This window comes from Phyllostomus discolor, chromosome 4, assembly GCF_004126475.2.
Source record: "Phyllostomus discolor isolate MPI-MPIP mPhyDis1 chromosome 4, mPhyDis1.pri.v3, whole genome shotgun sequence".
NCBI classification, from domain to species: domain Eukaryota; kingdom Metazoa; phylum Chordata; class Mammalia; order Chiroptera; family Phyllostomidae; genus Phyllostomus; species Phyllostomus discolor.
In genome coordinates this window covers 181,203,007-181,223,033 of record NC_040906.2, presented here as the reverse complement: position 1 = coordinate 181,223,033, position 20,027 = coordinate 181,203,007, and the positions used below count along the sequence as shown (strand labels likewise).

The following is a 20,027-nucleotide window of genomic DNA, read 5'->3' as shown; positions in this document are numbered from 1 at the left end:
AGTATATGGAGAATATGTAGTTCCTGATTATTTATACTTTTCTTTCACTTTTGGCATAAAAGCAGGCCAGCTCCTTATTCCCCAGGGTTATGGTTATAGCACTGTCTTATTTTTTACTTCAAGTCAATTTTTAATTTTACCCTATTTTATTCTTTGATCTCCTTTATTACTTGACATTAAAAAAATACTTCTTATCAATAAGACAGCTCCATCATCTCTGAACTCTCATTAAAGATAGTGGATAGACATTTGAAGCATTTTGTTACTGGTGTGATACACTCTTCCTCATGTCAGTAAAAAGGCCACACCATCCACCTCCAGGTCTTCTTTAGAGAGGTTTTCCCTCACATTTGAATCTAAAGAGGTCACCATTTTGCCTGCTCTCATCCCCTATTTTAATTCTCAGTAGGAAACTAATCATTATCATATGATCCTTTTGTGTGTCTTTTGCTTTGCAAACCGAGATGTAAACTGTGTGAGACCAGAGGTTTCTTTGTCAGTAATGATGCTTCAGGGCTTAGAAATATGCCAGGCAAATGGGGAGGCAACAAATAATGTAGTAATGAAAGGAAGGAAACCTATACCTTCTTCCTAGATTTAAGGTGGGTCATGGATTTATATTTTTTCTTTTTATTTAGTTATTTTTAAAAGATTTTATTTCTTTATTTTTAGAGAGGGGAAGGGAAAGAGAAAAGAGGGAAAGAAACATCAGTGTGTGGTTGCCTCTCATGTGCCCCCTACTGGGGACCTGGCCCACAACCCAGGCATGTGCACTAACTGGAAATTGAACTGGCAGTCCTTTGGTTTGCAAGCTGGCACTCAACCCACTGAGCCACACCAGCCAGGGCTATATATTTTCTTTAAAAAAATATTTTATAACATTCTCTAAAAACTATCCAGATTTCATCCTTTCATCCATCTATCTCTGTACCCACCCATATCTGCTTTTTTCTAGAAAGGATTTGATGTGACAACTTCTTTCTTTATGGTAGGTAGTGATGGAGAGGTCATCCTTCTCTCTCTCTCTCTCTCCCTCTCTCTCTCTCTCTCTCTCTCTCTCTGTCTCTCTCGTTCTTTCTATCTCCTCCCTCCCTCCCTCTCTGAAAAGACAGTGCTGAAAATATTCCTAATCATATTTCTCTCAAGCTGAAGTACCAGATGGGAGTCAGGAAGCATGGGGTATATTTTGAATTGCATCAGTAACTAATACTGTGGCCATGATAAAGACATTTACCTCCTCTGAGCTTTTCCTTTATCTAAAAATCACAGTTGGACTTTGATGCTGAATGACTTTTAGGAAATGTTTTAGGATGTTAGCAAACCAGATACAGTTTCTTCCTCCTGTACAGATCCCTACTTATGCTGCTTTTTAGTGTTGCCATAGTCTGTTAATAAGCACAATTATTTAAATACTTATCTCTGCTTCTACATCATATACTCTCGGAAGAAAGCATTTGTTCATCTTTAGCCTAGTAAAGACATAGTTTTTAGCCTAGTAAAATCTTTTCTACCCCTGAGGTATTCAATAAATATGTGATAGATGATGAAGAATAACATTAATATCTCTGTGTTTTTAGAAATTAGACATCTGCCTAGTTGATGCTGTTTATTTTAACTCATTAGCTATGGTTCAGACATTTAGATTTGGAAAGAGAGTTTTATCTGAACTTAATTGTATCTTAACTAATACTTAATGGGACCTTATTATATATTAGATATTGTCCTAAGTTCTTGATGTATTTTAATGCATTTAATCTTAGCCTCAATCAACCTAGAAGGTAGGTATCTTCCTCATTTCTCTTTTACCAGTACAAAAACTGAGGAACTTAGAGGTTAAATAACTTAAGGTCACATAGTGAGTAAGTGGCAGAGCTGGAACTCAGATTCATATCAAAGGTTTTGTTATATAAAATTATTTAGTGCCACGTGATTAGAGTAATTCCTGTAAGTGTATTTTCTATATATGTTAACTTTCTTTTCCCATTGCTATTATGTAGAACAAAATTTTTCTTAAAGTATAATTATAGATGTCATAAATCAGTTAACTCTAGACTTAATGTCTTTTGTTTCAAAAATGTTAAAACTTTAAACATTATATTGTAGCTGATATATGCTTTCATTTGTGTAACACTGATAAATGTTGCATATTTTTTATTTATCAGTTATTCATTAGATTAAGTGGTTGGTTTCTATGTAAATCACTGACATAAAATGAATGAGATTATATCTCTGCTCTCAATTAGCTCTCAAACTGGTAGATGTTGCAGACTTACTGAAAAATACTTGCAGCACAATTTTACATGTGGGTTGTGGACAGATAATTAACTCATGTTTTAGAGGCAAGAGGGTAGTTAAGGATAAGGTCTTGGGAAAGATAAAAGCATAAAATCTTACATTCTGACTTCCACTTTTGGAAGCCTGACAGCTAATGTGCTCTGAGAAACTCTGTGGAATAATCCTACCTGGATAGGACATGTCTTTAGACATTGCTGGGCCCACAGCATCTAGGGAGGTCTCTATTCTGCCTCTTCAACCCCACAAAGGTAGATGACTGGAGCTGAGGACAAGAATAGGCAGGAGGGATTGGTAGCCCCTGAAGGGAGAGGCTGAAGATACATCAGGAAGGTCATACAGGGGTGCTATGGAGAGGTGATACTATGGAGGGTTGCAGAGGTAGTCTGGGTCCTGCGGTACCACATGGTTAGTAGCAGAATTTTAAGATGAAAGCATGATCAGTTTAGGTCTGCAGGATTCCCATAGTTTAACAAAGCAGTTAACTCACAAAGGTCACCAGGTATTCATGAAAGTAACTCACTGTGAGAATTAGCTGAAACAACAAATCTAAATCCCTGAAGAACTGCAGGTATTCGGATTGTCAGGTGCAGAATACAAGAGCAGTGATTTGACTTGAGGTGGTGGACACACAATACAATACACAGATGATGTATTATAGAGTTGTATACCTGAAACCTATATAATTTTATTAATCAATATAACCCCAATAAATTTAATTTTTTTAATGAGAGGTATACAAAATATTCAGAGAAACAAAGTGCAAATCATAAAGTTTAGCAAGATGTTTTCAGGAATAACTAAAAACAAAGACCCATTTGCAAAGAACCAAATGGAACTTTTGGGAAGAAAGTACAATTGTTCAAATTTTAAAAGTAACTCATAGGATGGACTAAATAGCAGGTTTACCAAAATAAAAAGCTAATGTATTGGCTGGCCTTGAATCTGAAGAAGTTTCCCACAGCAAAATACAAAGGAGCACTAAGATGCTCGAGAAGAAAGATGCTAGGCATGGCAATGTGTCTATCATATATTACAACATATTGTAGATCTACAGTAATTAAAATCATGTTATTCCAACATGATACATATATTACCTCATGGAAAATAATGAATAATCTAAAAATTGAATTCAAGCATGTGTATAACTTGGAGACAAGTGGTTTTGAAAATTATCGATCAATTTGAAACCTGCGCACAAATAGGCGAGAAGTGGGGGGTGCTGAAATATGTTCCTATTTGTATATCATACTCAGAAAACAATTACAGATGGATCCAGGGTGAAATATGAAATGTACAGTTTTAAAACTTTTAGCCAAAAAAGAAGACATTGTAATTAAAACTCAAATAAATCATTGATATATTTGACTTCATTAAAATTAAGAACTATTAGTCATCAAAATAGCATCATTAAAATCAAAGGAAAGCCTCCCAGTAGAAGGTATTTACAACATGTATAACTGACCAAAGATTATTACCACGTGTAAAATATTTCCATAAACCAATAAGAAAAACATGAAAACCAAATAGGAAAAAAGGGGTCAAAATTGTGCTCCCAGCATTTGCAGAGAAGAAATTGGTATACATATTTAAATAAGTATCTCAAAAGATAATTCCAGTAGCCAAAAGCATATTAGGTATATTTTTCTACCATAAATTGACAAAAATTAATAGTCTGATAATACAAACTGCTAAAATGTAGTTTAAATGGAGTTTACATACAGTGCCAGGGGTGTGTATAAATCTCAGTAGCAATTTAGCATTATCCTGTGAAGCTGACTATTTGCAGTCATATAATAGTTGCAGTCAAAATCCAATGGAAAGGACTCATGGGGCCACAGTTTGCCAAACCCTGAAATAGATCAAGGAGTATTTGAGTGTTTGGGGGATGGCTGATGCTCTCAGATAATTAGGTACGTGATGCCCTAAGGAAATCATCAGTAGATGAGATGGAGAAGGTTGGTTAGAGCCTAGGTTTGAAAAGCCTTGTATGTAATACCAAAAACTTTTGCCTTTCCTTTTGAATGGAAAGCAGTTAAGGAAGTCATTTAATCACATTGGCATTTTAGGAAACTCATCCTGGTGGCAATAGAGACGATAAATCTGCGGAGGCCTGCGTGAGAACCAGAAAGTCTTAGTGAAAAAGCAGGTTGACTTAAGAAGATGGAATGGAAAATTAAGGACAGATTTCAGACATAACTTAGCAGATAGACTGTACTGTGTTTAAGAAGTAAGAGAATACACTAAGGCTCTGTTTGGCTCAATTGAATAAATCTAACTAAATGAAAAGTTCAATGAAAAATGCACATGTAAAATAAAATATTTGCCTTTCACTAAGTTACTGTGGAGCAAAAACTAATATTTTACAAGTTTTTAGCCATTAGGTACACTCCTGAAATGTGATAGTTATGTTATCACCTTTGTAAAAAGTATTTTTTATCATTTCTTCAGGATCATATGTAAGTTTTGAACTGTGGTTCTAAAATCAAAACAAACAGAAAATCTAAGACCACAAGGAGAGATGCCTTGAGCCATATGAAATTAATTTGAAATATTCACAATATAAATCTATACTTCTATCTCATAGTGAGTTAAAATCTTTATACAGTTCTGCATTGTTTTGTACATCATAATTTTTCAAGTAATGTTCAAATTTTTATTAAAAAAGGGTAAGCTATGTTCTAGTTACTGTTGAAATATGTAGCATATAGCTGTCATTATTTTCACCAAGACAAGACTCCAATAGGCCCTGTCTCTTATTGTCAGCAATCTAAGACTGGACAAGTTTCATGAGATCACATGACATGATAAAGCAGAATGACTTTAGGGGATCACTGAGTTAAATGATACCTGCCTCAAGATGAACGTAGGGCTCAGATATCCAGTGTGGCAGACTACTTAATTAATAACATGTACTTTACAAAACTCTCATTATCATTTATTCAATAGACTGCTAATATTTTTCTGAAAACTGTTTTTCAGTAACGTCAGAGCCCCGGTCCATAATTTTACTTTTTATGTGATGGACCCAAATAGTTAACACCCAAGCCATCTCCACCCAGGACAGCAACATCTACCACTACTTCTGGTACCAGTGTTTCATGGCTCATACGACCTTTCCCCATCATTATGTCATTTAGTACTCCTGGAAGCTATGTAATATAGGCACTGATATTATTTTTACTTTACAGATGAGAAATTAATGATTGGGAAGTGAGTGTAAACAATTTTTCAGAATTAATTATAACTGAGAAGGGAAGAAAGCATTGGTGAAATACCTAGATCCCGCAGTCCTCTATCTTTTTGGCACCAGGAACTGGTTTCATGGAAGACAAATTTTCCATGATGATTGGGGCAGGGTGGAAGATGGCTTTATAGCTTGCCACCAAATGCAGCTTAAGTGTCACTTGCCCCACTCATTGATAGGGTTTTGATATGAATCTGCAAGCAGTTGATTTGTTATGATCTCTGTTCGGTCAGACCTCCCTGCTAATGATAATCTCTATTTGCAGCCATTCCCCAGTGCCAGCATCCCTGCCTCAGCTTCACCTCAGATCATCAGGCATTAGGTTCTCACAAGGAACATGCAGCCTAGGTCTCTCACATGTGTAGTTCACAGTAGGGTTAATGCTCCTATGAGAATCTAATGCTGTGGCTGATCTGAGGGGAGGCAGAGCTCAGGTGGTATGTGAGCAATGGGGTGTGGCTGTAAAAACAAATGAAGCTTTGCTTGCTCACCTGTCACTCCCCTCCTGCTGTTCATTCCAGTTCCTCACAGGCCATGGATTGATAGTGGTCCCTGACCCTGAGGTTGGGGACCCCTGACCTAGAGGATTTGCATAATTTATAGGACGATGGTATCTCAAAAACTCCTGTGAGATCACCCAATATATTATACTTAGAGGCTTCTATCACTAATATCCTTCATAAAATTGGAAAATGTTTTTGTATGATTACAGCTATTAAGTAATTTGACTTTGTAAGTAAATTTTGAGGAATTTGTGTAGGTTTTTTTGTTACCTAATTGTTTTAGGTAAGTTATTTTTAAGTAGTGGAAGAACACAATTTATAAAGTTGCTTTAGCTATTTTTGCAAAAATAAAAAGCATCTCAAAAATTTGTACAATAAAAATGAAATACTGCCTTAGTTTTTCCCACTGTCCAATAAATTATGCTGCTCTTGGCTTCAGAACACCAGGGACTCTGAATATTCTCTGACAGATAAAAAGGTAAAGATTTATGGCAAAGGAAATTATTTCTGAAAAAGGTGCTCCATGTTGCCTTTGCCTGTGTGTTCAAATTATAAACAGGGCTCAGGGGTGCAGTGACTATAATAGTTCTGTGCTCTCTCTCTTTTTTTTTTTAAGAAAACAGAAAATGTTCACTTAGGAGCTACTGCTTGAGTTTCTGTTAATGAATTTTCTAAGCTTGAATGGTTTTAGATAGGATATTTATATTCCTTACTTCTATTAGGCCAAGAACTTAGAAAAATATGTTTGATTAAAGTATCTAAAGTGATACATTTATGCAGACATCTAATAAAAATACTCTTAGTAGCCCCAGTAGTAGAAATAATAATAATACATTTTATAGCTAAAGATTTAAGGAGGATTCACAATCCAAGGGCAACAGCCACCAGATCATATGTTCCTGGGGAGAGCTGCATCAGCCTTCTGTTTTCAAGTTTAGTAATGATGTTGAAGCACCGATGAACAACTCCTTGCATGAGAGTTAAAATTATGACACACAAGTACCCTTACTCAACCCACATGAATGAACTTGGTGTTTTAATTTTCATTTCTTATATTTATTTTATTGTATTTTTTTCCACTACAGTTTATCCCCCTATCCCTCTCCGCACCACAATCACCACACTGTTGTGCCTGCCCATGAGTCCTTCTATTTTCTTTTTTAACCATTCAGTAAATATCTATTGAAATCCAGTGTTTAACAAAGACCTATAGACTGTGACCATAAAGTAATAAGTTTTGGATAATAGATTATGAGTCTTATATCCTGAATGCAACCTCAAGGTTATCAGTACCTATCTTTGGGTCAGAAATTTACTTTTAACTCCTGGAAATATTTTTGGCTTTTCACTCCTGGAAATATTTTTTAATTAATTTATTAGCAAATTTATATTATTTAATAAAACTTAAAAAATGTTTAAAGCTCTGAATTTGAATCACCTTCATGTCTATCTGGTTATTTAATTATTAGACCCAGCTAGTATTAAGGCTGGCTGTTCATACTTTATGAGAGTTTGTTTGCACCTGACTATATTATGAAGGCTTCTTGCTTCTGATGCAGCTTAGCAGTTCTGAAGATTATGAAAACATGCTACTTATGTAACAATATCTCTAGAAATTTATCCCATAGTAGAATATTTTCTTGAACTACAATGTTAGGTTAAATATACGTTTACCTCATTGAACAAGAACTGGTCTTTTAAAGTTTCAGAAGGGATTACTCTCTGAAAACTAAGTGTAACATAAAACTTGATGAGAATAAGTTTTAATTAGTGAATAATGAGGATTTGTTGCCTAGACTAATGTTTTTCTTCTAGAGATTTCTATATCAAACATCCTGTCTCTCTATTTGAAGTGGTAACTATGTGAAACATATTTATTTTGAAAATTACAAGCAATGCTCTTTTTCGCTTCATACGCAACTTTAAAATCTGTTTCCTGTCTTTATTATGGGTGTGTATATCTGTTTAAATTTTTATTGAATTCACTGGTGTGACATTGGTTATTAAAATTCTATCAGTTTCAGATGTATGATTCTATAATACATCATCTATATATTTCTAAAGTTTCTTTTGGGAAGGGAGATCTCCAATATATTTAATCCATGTTTTTATGACTTGAACCATAACGCGGAATTAGAAATGTGGTAAACAGTGAACTACCTCTATTCATAATTAATGATCCTGGAAATTCCCTGAAGCTTGCATATGTGGAAAGTATCAAATTGGACAGGAAAAACCCCTCTCTTACTAAAAGAAAAAAGCTGAAGGCTTGGTTATCCTATTTGAGACTCATAGTTACCAAATAGTGTTCCATGTGGAAGCTTTATTTTATTCAGTTGAAATAAGATAAATTAAGACAGTTAGACAGTTATAGTGAATTGTTTTGCAAAGTTAACCATTCTCTCTAACCCTTTATAAAAACCATGTGTCATACTGGTTTAGCTTTAAATTATCATTTTATAAAATGATATTAATATTAGATGCATTAGTCCTTCTCACTGTCCTACCTGGAAAAATTAAATTTAGCAACCTTGTGTCAATCCCCCTTTAAGTGAAATGGGCTGGTTGGAAAACTGGAGCAGGTATTTAGATGTGCAGAACTGGGGGTGAAAGTGGAGGGTGGGGTAAAGGAGCCAAGACAGAGAATCTAAAGAGGGAAGGACTGGAATGTAGAGAAATGAATTAAAGGTGGAATTGGCCAAGTATTCATTGGAAAAATATGGGGTTAGTTTTAGGGATACACTTGCTTGTTCACTCGGCTACCATTCCTTGACTCTCTGAACGGGCCTTGAAGGCAATTTCCCAAATGTGCAATTCCTAAGAATCGGCTGCATTCTTGTCATACACATTCTTAGCAGGAGGGGCTGTGGATATGGAAATGTTGAGAACTGCTCCTTGAGAAGACAGAAGATATGTTAGATTTTGTCTCTGTTTTTGAGCAATTTATATCTCTCTTTATCTCTCTAAGCTTCAATGTTTTATGTACAATATAGATAATAATACTTTCCTTGCCAATTTTTAAAAAGAAGATGTCTTCAGAGAGCTTGTAAATTGATTAAAGATTATAATTACTAGTATGTGTGTATATGGGGGATGGTCGTGACTTCAAGAAAGAAAGGAAGTGAACATATATAAAAAATTCTTTTTTAAGATTTTATCTTCTCAGCGTTCGGTTTTCCACGTTTACTGTATGGGTTTTATTTATTACGAGAATGTGAAATATTTCTTGGTATATCTGCTTTACTTTTCTTATTCTTTCTGTTCCCCAAACCAATGATTCATTTCAAGTTTTATATATCAGATTATAAACTCACACTTTCAGCAGTTTGATTAGATATTTATTTGACTTAACTACTTGTGTGCCAGACAAGTGCCACTCACAGAACCTTAAAGGGCCAACCACAGCACCCTGTACTTAAGTGGAGAGGGGTTTGCTGAACAAAACAATAAACAAATGAGTCTTTAAATCTGACCTCATCTCTTTCCCATGTACTGACTGAAAAATCTTGTGTTCTCATTTGTAAAGATGTTTGGAGAAAAATTGTTCAACGTTCCTTTGGTAGTTGTCTAGACTTTTGTTTTATTCTTTGTGTTAATCCCTATTCAGAAAGCTTTTCCCTTAACTTGACCCTGTATCTCCCATGCTGTAGTTTAATAGGCTTCTGCATTTATACTTGCAGGCTATTTTTATTCAGATAAACATGTTGCCTTTTGTAATGGTTCACAGTTTCCTTTCTGTGATAATTAGCTGCTTTTAGTAAACTTGTTTTTTTTTTTTTTTTTTGGTTCATTTAGCTGCAGCAACAGAAGAACCAGAAGTGATTCCAGACCCAGCAAAGCAGACAGACAGAGTGGTGAAAATAGCAGGAATTAGTGCTGGAATTTTGGTGTTCATCCTCCTCCTCCTAGTTGTCGTATTAATTGTAAAAAAGAGGTAAGGCCTCATTTTGCCCTGTTTCACTCACTTATTTATCTCACTAGATGTCAACCACTTTTTTGCTTCCTCAAGCTCTTTTAAATTAGAGAATTGAATGTGGAAGAATTGCATTTTAACCATGTTGTCTGCACCTGAGCCTATTTCTCAGGCTTCTCAAATAAATTTTTATTGATTATTTATAGTTTAATTTCAGATATAAATATCTGTTTTAGTCACATTAACCTTTAAATTAGTGTATGAATTTAAATTTCTCAAATTCAAAGGTACTTCAGATATCTGTTTATCTTAAATGTCAAGTGTTGTTTATTCAGAATGACGAAATAAGAATTTATCATAATATTTGGGTTACGGTCTATGAATTATTTTGTATTCTACTTTTCTAAATATTGGCTATAAATAAGATATGAAAAGAATGTAAACATTACTTTGTGAAGTTGTACATTGAATATTCACTGGGTATTTTGGCATTTTAGTATGAAAAGTCAATTTTTTAAAAATTGAGCATTAGTCTTTTCTCTATATCAGCTAATATTTTCATCATCTAGAATTATATGCAGATATTAAGACCCACTAGAATTTCAAATGAACTCTAGCTTGGAGGTTAAATTATACTCCTTTTAAAACGTTTTTATAATTTGAACTTTGTTTTATTCTATACTGTGTTATTGTCTGTCAGGCATTGTCTTAGAAACTGATACAACTCTCTCATCCTTCCAATCACATGTTTTAGATAATACTACAATTGGGAAGGACTTCTTAAAAAAATCTTTACATGCGGACTACAGCCCAAAATAGTTTTGTGTACAGAAGTGTTTGTAATTTATGAATTATATTGAATAACATAATAAATGCTATTGGTTATATTATTATTAAATCATATAATATACTATTGTGATTATTATTTTATACTCCAAATAAATCATTAACAATATAGATAAGATTCATACTACATGTTTAATGATTCCATCAGAGTTTATTTTAATATATTGCCTCTTTACAATTATTTCCTGGAGATATATATGTTGGAGAAGACACATCTGCATTAGAAACATTAGGTATGCATTATAGTATTTTGTGTTAAATTAGCTACCTACGTGCTTTCCCCAATAGTGCTTTCTCTTTTTGCTGTTGTCTACCTCTGTGGTTGGAAAATACATCCTATTTGAGAAAGGAAGATTTAAGTATTTAGTAATACAAATTTGCCAGTCAAGATCAATAAAAGTATTGAATATAACCTCCAGACTTTATCTCTCTTTATACTATAAATTTATACTTGGAGGGTTAACTACACCAAACAGTTAAGAGAGTTAATTCAACTTTGCTTCACAATTAAAATCAGTCCAGTCACTTCAGATTGGACATAGCCTCTTATCATATTCTCATTTAGTTAAAATTGGGTTAAATGATCAGTTTTATTATGTACTTGAGAACAGTTATTTGTTTTTGGAGTCTTTCTTATGCATGGCTTTCTGTTTTAGAGATAACAAAAAAATTGAAAAATAAGTCTCAAGAACACCAAAACAATCTCTAAGCATGATTGGGGGGAGGGGTGTATACTCTGACAACTTGCTATAATTGCATAATGTAAGAAATTCTTTCTGGTTCATATTTTAAATGGTTGGATAAATGAGCCTCAGCGAAAATGTTGAATATGGGAGTTTTCATAGTTATGCTTTAATTGATTGCCTTTTGGTAGAGAGTATGCTAGGGCTTTTGTTTCTCTTCCTCATCACCTCCATAACTAGGAAAAGTTGCAATTTTACAGATAAAGTTACATATTTAGATATATTCCATTACAATAGATAACTAAAGTACTCGAATCCCTTATGTATCTAAGCAACTTTTTAATGCCTTTTACTCATATGTTGTGTGCCGTACATTTATCCTGTATGATTTAATCACAACTATGTTTATTATATATACACAAAATCATAAATACTATAACAATATTGAGTAACATCAAATTTAGGGAAATAATTTCAGTATATAACACACTTAGCCTTTTAATACATAAATGAATAATAAAAATAATGGAAAGGCAAAATATTTAGTCTTTTATTATCTTTATTTTTATGAGAAATTATTACGTTTCTCAACATTTTATCCCTCACTGGGAATACTAATATACATAGGTATATTTCTCATGTTGAAAAACATTCTGTGCATTTTTGGTTGTTGTGTAAAGAAATGGTTTGGAATTCAATTTAGTAAAATTCTACAGCTGAGGATATATATAAAGTAAGTTTTTAGGCTAAGAAAAGGGATATTGCATCTTTCAAAACGCAATGCCATTTTTTAATTTAATTGCTTTTGAATTATTTCCAAATGTATATCATTATTTCATTGGTTATGTATTATATTTTAAATGCGCAGCATGAATAATTTAATAATTCCAAACATAAATTTGAAATTATATTTCAATACAGTAAATGTCTGTGTATAATATCATGGTTACATACATCTACTGTAGACATTATTGTGTGTGTATATAGTGTGTGGTGCATATGTATATTCACATAATATATGTATGTACCTGTGTACCATTAAGATATAATGACTAGTTTATAAAAATTTTAGGTGTCATCCTCCATATATTCTATATTAACCTAATAGGTCTTTATGTTTTATATCTAAAGAAAAATAATCAATTTAGTGTACAAGTTCTATACACAGCTGTTCCATCTGTCATGACATTTAGATGGTAATGGATGATATGCTTAACTGCATGTCGAAGATACACAATCCATTTACTTTTTCTCTTTTTCTTTTTTGGCTATAAAAGAAATGTCAGCATGTTATTTTTTCCCAAATTATGTATTTTAAATTTTATTTTTCAATTGCATATCCGTCTAATTGCATGGCAAAAGGTATCTAACCAATGCATGAGCAAATTGAAATGCAAACCAAAAAAAACATGAATTTTATTTTATTTCATCTTAATTTTAACGCACATTTTTCTGCTTTATTGAATGTGACGGAGTCACGCTTTTCATTCACCATTGCTTCTCTTTTTCCACTGTCTGTGATTTGCTTGCCAGGAGGAGCTACTATTCTTACTCCTACTACCTGTAAGTAGAAAATGGGTGATATACAACTTTACATGTGTTAAAGATGCAATATCCCTTTTCAAAAACAAAACAAAGCAAAAACGAAACAAGAAAAACTCACAGGATGTTTGTGATTTTACTGACACTTCAAAACATTTTTTTTCTGAACTCAAATTATAAAGTTTAGCTATTAAATTATTTTGTTAATCTTTTTAAAAAGGGATATTGCATTTGTGTATATTCAGCTACTTCTAATTTTAATTTTCAATTTTCCATGAGTAGCTTTAGTCTACAACCCAAAACATCATTTATTTACTTAAGTCAAACCTGTAACTTATCAATATGATACCTCACTCATGTGGTAGGGATAGTGGTTGTAACTCACTAATCTCTATCTTTACATAATATTAATTATATTTCACAAAAAATATAAAAGTGATGTGTTCATACAACAAACAGAAGTGCCTTCACAGGATGCAAGTCATGTCAGAACTTACTGTGGAAACATTCGTCTCCACAATTCCAGAAATCCAAGATGGGCTATAACTTTAAAATGAACACCTTTGGTCTGGCAGTCTAGGCCATCAGTATACTCTTGTGAAAACAAATGGGTGAAATCATGATATTACAGTGGCAAATAAATAAAAATTCCTTCTTAGAGAAGAAAATTATTATTTCTTTTTAACTTAAATAGGATTATTATTTTTAAAAACCATGGCCGATGGGGGGGAGGAGTCTCTTCTACCTACACAAGACGTACATGGGTGTCACATATGTCCTTTTCTCTTCCAAAGTCTTATCTCATTCTGTAATTAGGTATGAGATACTAGTATGAATAAGGATCAAGACTATTGTCCACTCTATTTCCCTAGTCATTTTCAATTTATTACCTTGGAGGCCAGGATATTCGTCCAGTCCAAAGGAATAAGACAACAAAGTATTCACGGACATTGCTTGATCAATACTGATCCACCAACTTTTAAAGCTTAAGGATCGTGATTGTGAACGTTTGGGTCCCACACTATTTGTTTCACTAGGTAAATTTAAGTTAGCTTTACAACAAAATTTGTTGAGTCTTAATGACTAAAGCAGAATTCTGGCAACCTTTTTAAATATTATAAACATTTGCCTTCTTAAAATCCGCTAAACAAGCAGGTGTAAACTAACAATGTTCCTCGCTTATCGTGATGAATCATAATATCCTTGTTAAATCATGTTGGATGAAGCCAAAGGTAATTAACTGTACCATTTCATATAATGATGGAGCACTTTCCCTCTTTATAGCCCACCCATATATCCACCTGCAGAAGTTTATGCTGTTGGCTGCTTTGATAATGAAAGTCATTTGCACATTTGTCAAACTCAAGTAGCTGCAAAATGAATTGCTTAACTGTCCTGAAGTGCACATTATATATGCTTGTTGCTGAGGGAGACAAAGCATCAGACACAGAAATCATTAAGTATTTTATTAAGAGAATATCAATAAGCTTTCTATTAATTCTCTGTATATTCATAATGTTAGAATAGGGTTGCCTTTTTAGTGGATGGATAACATTCCAGTATTCTAGGCTAGGTAGTCAGTTATGATACTGTTATTGTAATACTTAGGAACACTGGCATCATTAATCATAATTAGAAAGAATGTCATGGAGATATGCTGTTCAAAGCTGCTTAAACATACCTAGTGAACCTAATCTGAGTTAGATGATTTTTAAAAATATAAAAGCAGTAATACATTAAATTAGAATTTAAAAGTAAATCTAATGTGACCTTTGAGCTACCATTCGTTGACATCATAGTAACAGTTCTCAACCAAAACACTTAATTATGTTGTTAATTTTTATTTGTTTTGTAATAACCTGAATTAACGTCTACCTCACAGTGTTGTTGTGAGAATTAAGTTATTAGAACAAAGCTGGTGATGGTTGGTTGGCAGATGTTAACTAACACATATTCCGCTGTAAGTTGACAACTAACAGAGGTTTGTAGATCTGAAAAGCCAAGATCCTTCATTGCCATGAAAACTTTCATCTGTCGTGAATTTGACAAATCCATTACTTTATATTTTTCCTTACTCATGAAACATGTATAAATTATAGATTTTTAAAGTAAAGCCTCAAAGTTTATACATGTTTTCTATTTCCTTTGAACTTTTTATCTTCAAAATTTTAACATTTTTAATTCGTATTTCAAGTAGTTATTTTTATCTAATTCAAGCTCTTGAATTTTTAGGGAAAAGGATTTTTTCTTCTTGCCCAACAAAGACTGAGATTTATTTCGTAAATGATCTAATTTGCTGTTTCAAAATTTTAAAATGTTAAAAATGTGTGCTGCATTCACATTCCTCTTCTCAAAATTGTAACAATTTTTAACTTGTAAATCAAGTAGATGCTTTTATTATAGTACACTTTATAATGAGGCATTAATAAATGTCAGCAACTGGATATAGTATAAGAGTATAGAACTTGAAAACAGGTCATTTTTCACTGCTTATTAGATAAGTAACCTTGGGCAAGTTATTTAACTTGTCTGAGCCTCAGTAAACTCATCTATACAATTAGAATTCTCATGCCTTTTCAGCCGGTCGGCCTGAGAATTAATTGAATTAGCAAAGGAAAAGTGCAAAGCATATAACAGGCCTAATCCATCCATTCAGCAAGTATTTGAATACCTGCTCTGTGCCAGACACTGCTCTAAACGCGAAAAATATGCAGATGGTTCTTCCCTTCGTGGAACACACAGTGGGGAAAACAATTAAAAGCACACTTGCAATGATATGTGATGAGTGTTATTAGAGGCAGAAAACATTGTGTTTTAAACACACCTCGGGGGGAAACCTAACCTGAGACAGGTTGTTGGAATCAGTCAACGAAGCCTCCCTATTGAAGTGAAACAGAATACAAGTTAACCAGATCTTAGAGGCAAAAGAACATTACAGGTCAAAGAACAGATATCCTATAAGACACCACGGAGGTAAGTTTGAAAAGTGGTCTATCAACTAAAATATGACCTGCTGGTGTTTAATTTGCTTCATGCACTCTTTCAAAAACAACAAAAGCAGTTGGGAAAAATCCAAAAATTTAATGTAAATATTCAGATTCATTACTTCTCTTTAAATATAACTTAAAAATCAGAAGCTCAATACTGGGAACAAATGCCAACAGTCCTCTAGAGAAGTTGTCCTGAACCGCTGTGCAGTTCTCCCCCAGCCCCACCCAGACGGCAGCCTGGCACTGTCAGCCACACGTGCTTACAGTTCCTATCTGAAACCTGTCAGGGCTTTATGGCGATTTTACTGCCTAACCTAGAAAAAAAGAGACAACTTTTTCATTTTCAATGAATAGAGCAAATATTGCTAATAAATGGTGGTGGTGGTGGTAGTGGTACTCATGGTGTAGTTAGTAGCAGTAATGGTAGTGGTGGTGTTGGTAATTCTTATCACACTTTTGTCATTGTTTTCTTACTACTAGTACTATCATTAGTATTATTTCTAAAGAAAATAGTAATGCCATTTTGATCCTTAAAGCTTAATTTATGACTGTCTCATTTAGGTATCACAAATCTGCTGTATTTATACGTTGGATATAAAACCCCTAAAGTCAAGTATTATGATTCTTAGGGGAAAAAAATTTTATTTAGGAGTAGCTCTTACATTGCTAGGATAATCTTTTAAAGGAACATCCTTCGGACATAAATGCAACTATTAAATGAGGCCTTAAAAAAGTATTTGTAGAATATTTACTCAGGTGTAGATACTAATGAGAATCAGAAGAATATGTCCTAGCTAATAATCTGGCTGAGAAATGGTATTCTGAAAACCGCTAAAGAATATTTCCAAGGCAACATAAACTGATGCCATAAATTTAGAAACATAATCTGGCTACTACAAGCTTTTAGAGTGCCTTTACTTATATCATATAAATTGCCTCGTTAGTGTGATATTAATGTTTTATATACCTTTAATCGTTTTTTTATTTCATGTGTAATGGTCACAGAGAATCAGAATGTATTTCATATCTTTGATATGTAAGATAAAGATTTCATTATCTGATTAGCTGAAAAGTCTACCTTCATTATTTGCAAGCCCCCTGAGTTATTTGCCCTGCTTAATATATAAGGCATTTCTATAGTGGATACTCTGCCACGTGGTTCTAAAACACACTTTTAGGATTTGACCGTGTCTATAATTCAAGATTGTAATCATTTGTGTAATATGTCCAATTTTCTTATACAGAATGTAATTTCTCCATATATTCCTGTGTATCTGCATTATATCTAGCTGTGCTTGATTTTACAAGTATTGTCCAGGTTAGGCTTGGATTAATGTTGGAAACATATTGTTAAGTATGTTCATGCTACACATGTTGCATTGTTACTGAGTAATAAAACAATGAGGAATGGGAGTGGATAAAAGAATTAATCATCCAGGAGGAATACCAGAATTTAGCTTTATCTATAATTTTTCTTGAACAACTCTAATAAGGAGATACTCAGTTATGGCTTTAATAAAGTGTAGTTGTGTTTTACAATACTCTATTTTAATGATAAAATATAAGAAATAAGAGTTTGGGGTTGACAGCTTGAATGTTGAAATACCCAAATGACAAACTAGTTTTATAGCAAGCAACAAATATTGTTTGAATGTCAAACTTAATTCCAAAAATTATGACCTAAGTTATTTGTAACCCACATCTGTATCACTACCCTTGGACATTCCTGAACCACTTACTGCTGCTGTCAACTCTCCTTCAAGCTTCACATTAAGGTTTCTTTTTTGTATTTGCCTTGGCAGCAAGCTTGCTAAAAAACGCAAAGATGCTATGGGGAACACCCGACAGGAGATGACTCACATGGTGAATGCAATGGATCGAAGTTATGCTGATCAGAGCACTCTGCATGCAGAAGATCCTCTTTCCATCACCTTCATGGACCAACATAATTTTAGTCCAAGATGTAAGTTCTTCATTAAAATTTTCATACACGATTTTCAAAGCTCTTTTAGTGTACTCTATGGCCAACACATCTTTTGAATAATGAGAGAAAGTAAGAAAAACAGATGGAAGAAATAAGAAAAAGGGCAATAGATAACATTATAGAATTTATAAGAACTCATTTTCAGTCTTGATACTAGATTTACTGTAACCTGAACCTGCATGAATGTTATTACTATGTCATCATAAGAGATATTCATATATACCACTCAGACCAAATCATATGTCATTGCTTTAATATACTTGATGGCCCACATTAAATTAATTTGTGTCAGATTCATAGTTATTTTACCATTTGAGTCTTCCTTCGTGCAAGATAAAGTTTTTTGTAAGATAAGAAACATCATACATTTTCTGAGAATTATTGGCATGGGTAAAATTATTCTATCAAAATATTGTATAGACTCCTGGAGAATTTCAGTAACAAAAATTTAACTAGGGGAGAGCGGAACTACACGCTCTTTAGTGGCTGGTGTGAAGTCCAAAATTTACTTGAATTAGGGGATTGGCATGAAATAGTGAAATCCATCCATTCATCCATTCATCTGTCTATCAACTTATCTATCCCTCCATCCATATTAAGAATTCCTAATGTTGATCTATAAAGGAGGGCTTTTAAAATATTTCTCCTGAAGTACTGTCTAATGGCAGATGATTTGAATAATTACCCCACCATCAATATTAGTTAATTTCAAATTTCTGGTGAATTTTATATTTTTCTATACCCCTGTGTTTGTTACTTAAATTTAAGCTAAATTATCTAACTCTGTTCCTTTAAATCCTCACGTAACATTGATGCTTGACAAAAGAAAATCATGTTTACCTTTGGCCTTGTATATATGGGCATTCTGCCACAGACAGCGGAGGTGTGCTTACTTCAGTTTGGAAAACATATAAGGGAGGATGACAATAGAAGTATTATTTCTTATACAGATTATAAACGTATGTTGTGATAAGGTTGAGAAAATAAAGTGTTTGCAGGTTGTATACGTTTACTTCTTTTCAGAAAGGGAAGTTTGTTTGTTTGTTTTTTTTCTTTTGTTCAGCTTGGTGAAAATTTCAGGCATTACTGGCCCTAAATGCAACCCATTATTTCCCTTGTTACATATCTAACCAAAGTAGTTAGAAATGTTATAGTCATTTTTGAACTTAATTTTAATCATGATAGGGCCTTTCTGATCTATTTTATTTTTATTTCACTGTAAGATAAATAATAGAAAAGAACATAAAAAAGTATTGTTGAAAGTAAGTTTGCCTGAAAATATAGATGTGCCACCTCCCTAACAACTTTATTTAATAGTTAATCTATTTAGGATTTGAGAGCATGTTTGTTCTCCACACTTTTCTATGGCCTAGGTTTGTACCTTACTGGGAAGTTTGGATTCAGTAGTGTAATTATACATACCTACTCATGAACTTGGTGAAAGGGTTAAATCTGTTTCCCACAGTTAACTAAAATCAAATTTATTTGGAATGAATATGAGGTAATTATTTCTCTAAGTTTTTTGCACTTGATAGATCTAAAATTCATGGGTTTCTCCCCTAATTTTATAATCTTTATAATGTCAGGCTGAATCATCCTGGCTTTTTAAATTGAGCAGAATACTGAACTATAATTATAGATACACCTTTCTTATTTTCAGATAACCCAAGCTGAAAAAGAATTTTAATTTTTCAGGATACATTAATCAAAGCATGTTTAATAATTATATTTCTTAAGAAAATATAAATATATTTTAAAGGGGAAAAGATAGTAAAATACTCCTTTAGGGCAACATATTCCTTCATGAGCTTTGTTTTCCCACACAGTGCCCAATGATCCACTTGTGCCGACTGCTGTGTTAGGTGAGGCCCTGCTACTTCATCATTTTTCTTTGCATGGATCACACCTCCTTGCATGGGTTATAATTTTGTCAACAGAGTTATTACTTGCTGTTCAGGAAGCAGCTTGATTTAAAATATATAGTCATTGCCTTATCAAAGAGAACAACCATGGTCAACCCAACTAGT

At 33.3% G+C, this 20,027-nt stretch overlaps 1 protein-coding gene across 8 annotated transcripts in view; it reads left to right on the top strand.

Moving 5' to 3' along the window:
• PTPRK (protein tyrosine phosphatase receptor type K) overlaps positions 1–20,027 on the top strand; it is a 490,478-nt gene that overhangs the window by 438,219 nt on the left and 32,232 nt on the right. For 2 of the 8 annotated variants that reach the window (XM_036024680.1, XM_036024681.1), the window contains exons 14-18: positions 9,838–9,976; positions 10,993–11,034; positions 13,018–13,047; positions 17,819–17,979; positions 19,827–19,862. In XM_036024680.1, the coding sequence (XP_035880573.1) occupies positions 9,838–9,976; positions 10,993–11,034; positions 13,018–13,047; positions 17,819–17,979; positions 19,827–19,862 (408 nt within the window). The remainder of the gene's footprint in view (positions 1–9,837; positions 9,977–10,992; positions 11,035–13,017; positions 13,048–17,818; positions 17,980–19,826; positions 19,863–20,027) is intronic. The other 6 variants (XM_036024682.1, XM_036024686.1, XM_036024685.1 and 3 more) reach the window with 4 other exon arrangements.